Raw genomic sequence first — 6,877 nt, forward strand, 5'->3', positions numbered from 1 at the left:
TTTGGTTTCACTAACTTAATTTTACAAATTAAATTAGTTTCATGCATGTATTGTTGGAGAAATTTTTTAGTGTGTCACGAATACGACAGTCTAGTATACTACGTACATATTATAATGCAAGTGGTTGAATACTTGAAAAAAAAAATTTAACAAATTTTTAACGTTCAAGTATCTAACCATTTGTATATGACACTTGGTGTATTAACACATGTTTCCTACATACTGAATTTTTTTTGTACTCTTGGGGGTCCTCCACACACAGTGTCATCTTAAATAAATGGAATTTTGTCGCATTACTCCTTTTCTTTAGTCATAAAAAATAAAAACCTACAATTTTAGACAAAATCATGTGTCATATTTGTTCATATCCTTCAATGAAAAAACAAACTAAACGGCAAGAGCAGGCCTTGGATTCTTTTTGAGAAATGGCCGCATGATAAACCCCATTTATCTAATTGTTGGTTTTATGTATCAAATTGTTTAATTAAAAGGAAAACTAATGAAAAAGTTTGAAAATTTTGAATTTTAACGATAAGGACAAAATAAATGATAAATTGAATAGTACATGATTGACTTTTTAGTATAAAAATGTGATTTTTTGTTAAAATGAACAATACCAAGAACTTTTCGTTAAAATTCTCTTAATTAAATGGGTTGGCGCTTTTGTGGGAGAGCCTTGCACTTGTGGAACCACATCCATTCCGTAGTATCGCATCTAGGAGTTTGTTCTTGATCAATTTATTAATTTCTTCTTTAATTTCCAAGTAGATATATGTATTGGTAATTTGGTACGTGATCGTGAATAATGATGAGCTTAAGGAACTCCACATGCCAGTCTCAGTTTCCCTCAATTAATTGTTGACAATGATGAAGCACTTTGGATTGTCGATCATTGAGGTGATTAATTAGTTTTGATTAGGTATTTAATTCATGATCGAGAAGTGCATGCGTAAGGGGTTTTCGTATTTGATATAATGATTTACTTATATTAAGACGTGTGAAAATTTTGAATCAAACTCGTTATTCATAAAAATTAAACTTAAAATTTTCACTTCATAAATACTAATATACCATAGTGATAAGTGATTGTTTTTTAATTCATAGTTTTTATTAAAAGGAAATTGTAATGGCAAAGCTCAAGCAGACGAGAGATTTTTCAGTGTGACCGGTACACGAGATGGTATACCACATGTCATTATACAAATGGTGGGATATGTGTTAAAAAGTTAATAACTTAAAAAATAAAAAATTTCACCACTTCTATAAAGATATATGATATACCATCCGTATTCCCATCACAAAGAAAATTTTCCCCTAGCAGATGTTTTGTATGTCTCAAATATGTAAGGGAACGCTATGGTTAAAGTTGCGACAGAAAAAGTAAGATCCATGTGATGCATGCAGAGTGTTTCAAGTTCATGTATCATGTTCAAGCCAAACAAAAGCACGCTTCAAGTGAAACCGTAAAAAGTACAAGAAATAAAAAACAATCCTAGCTACGTCATCTGGAACTCTATTTTGATCTTATTTTATCTGTAACTCAAAAGTCATCGCTTTACTTCCTAAAACTCAAAATTCGTTACACTTTATTTGTGAACTCTCTCTTCTCCCTGAAATTTCGCCTCCTAAAATACATGTGGTGCCCAATACCCAATAAGACTATATCAACAATAAATTTGATTATAAATCTCTATTATGATATATACATAATAAGTTTACTCAAATACGTCTAGGTTCCCACCTAGGCGTTAGATGATATATAATAAATTTACTCAAATCTGCTTAGGTTCAGTTCATTTCCCTACTAGCTCCTAACGTCTTTTAGAACCTTCAACCTTGATTATGAATGACATTAATATTGCTTACTATCTGAAAGGATTTGATTGTCTACAATTTTTTGGGACCTTTTACAATTTTAAATTCCGCCCCTCATTCCGATTATTTCTGGCTTCGTCACTGGGTGCATCCCTTATACATATGATGCATGATAAATTCCCTTCAATGGAAGACTGTTAATTTCAGTCAAAAGTATGTTATACAGTAATGATATGTAAAATAAAAATAAAAAATTAATTCCTCGACGTAAGATATTCTCACTACCTCCCCATCATCTAAGAGAAACGAGATATAGAGATAGCTCTAGAGGCAGACAGAGAGATACCATGAAGTTGCCTTCCACCTACTCTTTCTCTCTTTTAGCTTTATTCTTCTTCACCTGCTCCCGTGTCCCACCTCCTCCCCCTCTCTATCTCCTTCCCCCTTCATGATCATCTACTCCTCTCTCCTCCTCCTCCTTCCATAATTTCCTAACCACCAATCATCTCTCTCTCTCTCTCTCTCTCTCTCTCTCTCTCTCTCTCTCTCCATCTTCATGCATACCCTATAGCTATCGACATCTACTATACACTCATTTTCCAAAACCCTAATGGCCAACATATCAACACTCTTCAACAAGTTCCTCTCTCTCCTTCTCCTCCTCCTCCACCTCGGCTGCTTCTCTTTCACCGCCACCACCAATCACCAAACAAAGCATCATCACCGCCGTAAACTCCTTAAACCCACCACCCTAAAACCCCAAAAAGCCCTTTCCACCTCCTGGTCCTATCTCAAACGCATCTTCACCTCCAAATCCTGCAAAATCACCTGCACCAACATCATCCAATCCCACCTCTCCACTCCACCCCGCTCCTCCAGCCATTCCATCGTCTCCCTCGTCCTACCCGACCCAGACACCAAATACCCACCTGGGTCATTCCCCGAATCCGGTATCTCGGCCGGTTCCCACCAATTCTTCCCTCTCCGAAACGATATCTTCCCCTGTACCGCCTGCGGCGAAATCTTCCCGAAACCCGAGACTCTCGACCACCACCAGGCAATCCACCACGCCGTTTCAGAGCTCCATGACGGAGACTCGGGCAAAAACATCGTCCAAATCATATTCAAAACCGGTTGGACCGATACGCGAAAAGCCCCCGAAATTCACCGGATCCTGAAGATCCACAACAGCGGTAAAATCCTGTCGAGGTTCGAGGAGTACAGAGAGCTGGTCAAGTCGAAGGCGGCGCGAAACGGCGCTTGCCGGAGGCGGGACGAGCGCTGCATTGCCGACGGCAACGAGCTTCTCCGATTTCACTGCTCCACTTTCGTCTGCGATTTGGGACTCAACGGGAATTCTGGGATTTGTAATCACGAGTACTGCAGTATTTGCGGGATTATTAAATCTGGATTCTCGCCCAAGTTGGACGGAATTTCCACTTTGTCGAGTAGCTCCAGGGCACACGTGGCGATTCCGGAGGATATCGAGGAGGACTTTAAGTTCATGAACGTGAAGCGGGCTATGCTGGTCTGCCGGGTCGTGGCGGGTCGGGTCGGGTGTGACTCGGAGGAGGATATTGATGACGTGGACAAAGAGGGCGGTGGATTCGACTCGGTCGTGGGACGAGGAGGCAGCGGGGTACACTCGAGGGTCGACGAGGAGGAGCTTTTGGTGTATAACCCGAGGGCTGTGCTTCCTTGTTTTGTGATTATATATACTGTGTGATAGTGTGACAATTTGAGCGTTTGATGCATGTAATATGAACTTGTAGTACTACTTATTGTAGAGCGAGGATTGTGATTTTTTGGTGATGTGTGGTGGTGATGGTGTTTGATCCACTCCAGGTTTTTGCTTAGCCTGTGACCAAAAACATGTCACAGCCCTAATCCTCAATTTCTATTTCCCATCTTCTTCTTATTAATTTACTAATTTAGGTATGTGGATATTTATTTTTTGGTATGTAATTATATATAAATAGGATGATGAATTGTTGATGTTAATTGTTAGTGTCTTAGTGTGGACTGTGTAGGTTGAGCTCCAACCCTTTGTGGCCTTGTCGGTTTCTTGTTCTATCCCATTTAACATGTGATAGTTGGCATGGATTTATTGGTAATTGGTGCATCCTGCCATGTTAATTTGTATGCTAATTAGCAAAGCCTCACTTGAGAGTGGGATTTTTGTCCCATTTTAGTGTTTTATTTATTTATCAGTGTTTGGGTACGGTGTAAACTTTCACTTGTAATTGTTTTCATTGAATTAAAGTGATCCTGCCAGTTGCAAGTAGCATACGGTTTAGTAAATATTTTTCTCTACTTGAGAGTGAGAAGGTTTTATGTTCGACCTACATAGACAAAGAGTTTGGTATTTAATTATATGTTATAGTTGATTTATTATGTAGCTTAATCTGAATCACCCACTTCTTAGATTAAAATATAGTTGAACAAAGATAGAAGGTGATTTTGGCAATTTACTAAAGTGATTTGTGCAGCTCTTAAAGGGTTCGTTTAAGAATGATTTTGGAGGGTTGGAATCACTTCTAGAAAGAAGCACATGAGAGGTTATTTTCCGTAAAAGTACTTTAAAATTTTACTTCAAATAATTTTATGGAAAAGCGTATAAGAAGCATTTCTCTAAAAATCAAATAGTTGTGAGTTAGCTACATTATTGGGTGTTTACAGACGTACAGTCTTGCCCTTCTAAGGTCCTTAATTTAAGGATTTGTGATGACGAAATCATATTAGCCATAAGATTGTATTAGTTTAAATCTAAAAGTTTAAAATATTTGACAACTTAATAAAACAAAACCAACTTAAAATCCATGACTCGTTAGAAAACTTATTTTCTTGTTTTGCTTTATTAAGTTGTCAAAATTTTAAACATTTGGACCTAAACTCTCAAAATAAAGACCTTATGAGAGCAGAGCTCACCGAAGCGAGGTGTTGAGAGACAAAGCTAGAGTGCATACAACATTTTTGCTACCAAAAACCGAAGATATCCACAGAAGGACGAAGGTGGGCTTAGTTTATAAAGGGCCTAGATAGAGATCCGTAGGTGGCAAATTGGGGTGCCCCATTATAGTATCAGCAGCGAAGTAAACATCTGTCTACATTGCATCCTTTGTTACGAAACATTCATAGTTAAAAAAAATATGTGAAAGATGGAAGGACGGGGAAAATAGTATACGAATTGTGAAAATATAAAAGGTGAGTCTTGGTGCAACGAAAAAATTGATTTTTTATGCTATGAATATAATTATCAAGATTATAATTTCTATATCTTCTCTAACAATCCAACGATTAGAAGAAATCTCATCCTGTCAAATTCTTGATTTTTGTACAATTTTGAACAAGCCATTGAAATTTGAGAAAATCCAACTTTGTTGAAACCTGAACTTTTTATTGGAGAAATTTTCGTTGTGTCGGAGCATGGATGGTACACTATGTGTCATTATATAAGTATAGGGAAATTTTATTATTTTTTAAGTTGTTAATTTTTTAACACAAATATTTCATCACTTATATAGTAATATGTGGTGTACCACTCCGTCTTCTGAACAGACTAAAAAATCTCTCTTTTTATTGGTTGAAACGTTTAGAAAAAAAATGTTGAAATAAGACTTTAGAAAATCAACCTAAAACAAAGAGTTAACAAAAAAATTACCATAATTAAATTATAGTCCCTTCCTCAGATGGCTTCATACTGTTAAATGTTAATCCATATAACAACCACACCAAAAGCATTTGTTTGAAATCCTTAGCAAATTAACCACAGCAAGTGGCCCAATGACAAGGGTGCTGACTGCGACTCCTTAATAAACAAAAAAATGTGGGAGGTTCCGAGTTCGATGCTCGGAGTTAGTGAGTTTGATTGTCTGTAGCCACGAGGCAGGGTGAAAACATGTGGTATACCATCCATGTTCCTGTCACAACTGAAAATTTCTCGAGAAAGACCTAGTTCATCACTACCTTGTTCTCCAAGCCACGTTCATACCTGAACATCAAACGTTCAAAAAAGCTAAGTTAATTTGAAGGTTTCGGGCAAGTTTGATGAGCTTCCGAGTTCGACTAGGATTATTCATGCATGTTTCCTTCCTCCGTGAGGTAGATTTTTGCTCTCTATATAAACTCCACTCCTTGTCATAACTTCATGTACTATTGCAATTTCCTCTGTGTCTCTCTCTTGCAAGCACTATTTGCAGTATAGCTATAGCTAATGGCGCCTAACATTAGTTTTCAAGTCCGCAGGTTTCGGGAAGTTACGTTATGTCATCGTCCCCCGCCTCAAATACCTCGCCGGTCGCATCTTGACTAAAACCACTGCCACATGGTCCCCTGCCGCTGCCGCTGCTGCTGCGACCAGTAGAGAAAAATCCCACAAGGCCCTCTCATGCACCGAACCCATCGATCTTCCCTCCCCACCCATAAATTTCTCCCACCCTAGACTTTCTCCACACTTTGGACCCCAAAAAATCCACCCCTGAAACTCATCTCGATCTTCAAACCCTGAATCCGATACTTCAGTCTTTTCCCAACTCTCTTTCCCTAATATCCGAAACTATTCTAATCTTCCCTGTACATCCTGCCATTGCACTGAAACTTTCTCGAATTCCAGTCTCCTTGAAAAACACAAATCTGTCTAGCACGCCGTTTTGGTGCTCACCGGCATCAACGAGGGCACCGTCGCAAGATATTCGAAGACCACAAATGGACCGACACTTTGAAAGAACCCAAAATTCACCGAATTTTAGAGATCAATCATAGCGCCGAAATGCTAATGAGATATGACAAGTACCTACTTTCGGTCAGAAAGACAAGATGCGGACTACCTACACCTGGACAGAAAGACCCTATGAAGCTTCACTGTTCCCTAGGATGAGCCTTGAGCCTTTCCTGCGCAGCTTAGGTGGAAGGCGAATAAGGCCCCCCCTAGGGCTGCATTCTTCCTTAATTACTTGTCGTGCATGTATTTTTATTTATTTCATGCTAAGAAAATTATTAAACTCTAATTTTGGTTGTATGCTTTCCTACCTATAGTGTCAATTGGAGTAGTCTGTAATGGATT

General features: G+C 38.4%; 1 protein-coding gene across 1 annotated transcript; it reads left to right on the top strand.

Moving 5' to 3' along the window:
* Positions 1–2,175: 2,175 nt before the first annotated feature.
* Positions 2,176–3,822, top strand: LOC137743754 (uncharacterized). Its single transcript, XM_068483697.1, has one exon. It carries the CDS (start codon positions 2,426–2,428, stop codon positions 3,539–3,541), a length of 1,116 nt encoding a protein of 371 aa, XP_068339798.1. The 5' UTR covers positions 2,176–2,425; the 3' UTR covers positions 3,542–3,822.
* Positions 3,823–6,877: the final 3,055 nt, after the last annotated feature.

This window comes from Pyrus communis, chromosome 8 (assembly GCF_963583255.1).
Source record: "Pyrus communis chromosome 8, drPyrComm1.1, whole genome shotgun sequence".
Taxonomy (NCBI): domain Eukaryota; kingdom Viridiplantae; phylum Streptophyta; class Magnoliopsida; order Rosales; family Rosaceae; genus Pyrus; species Pyrus communis.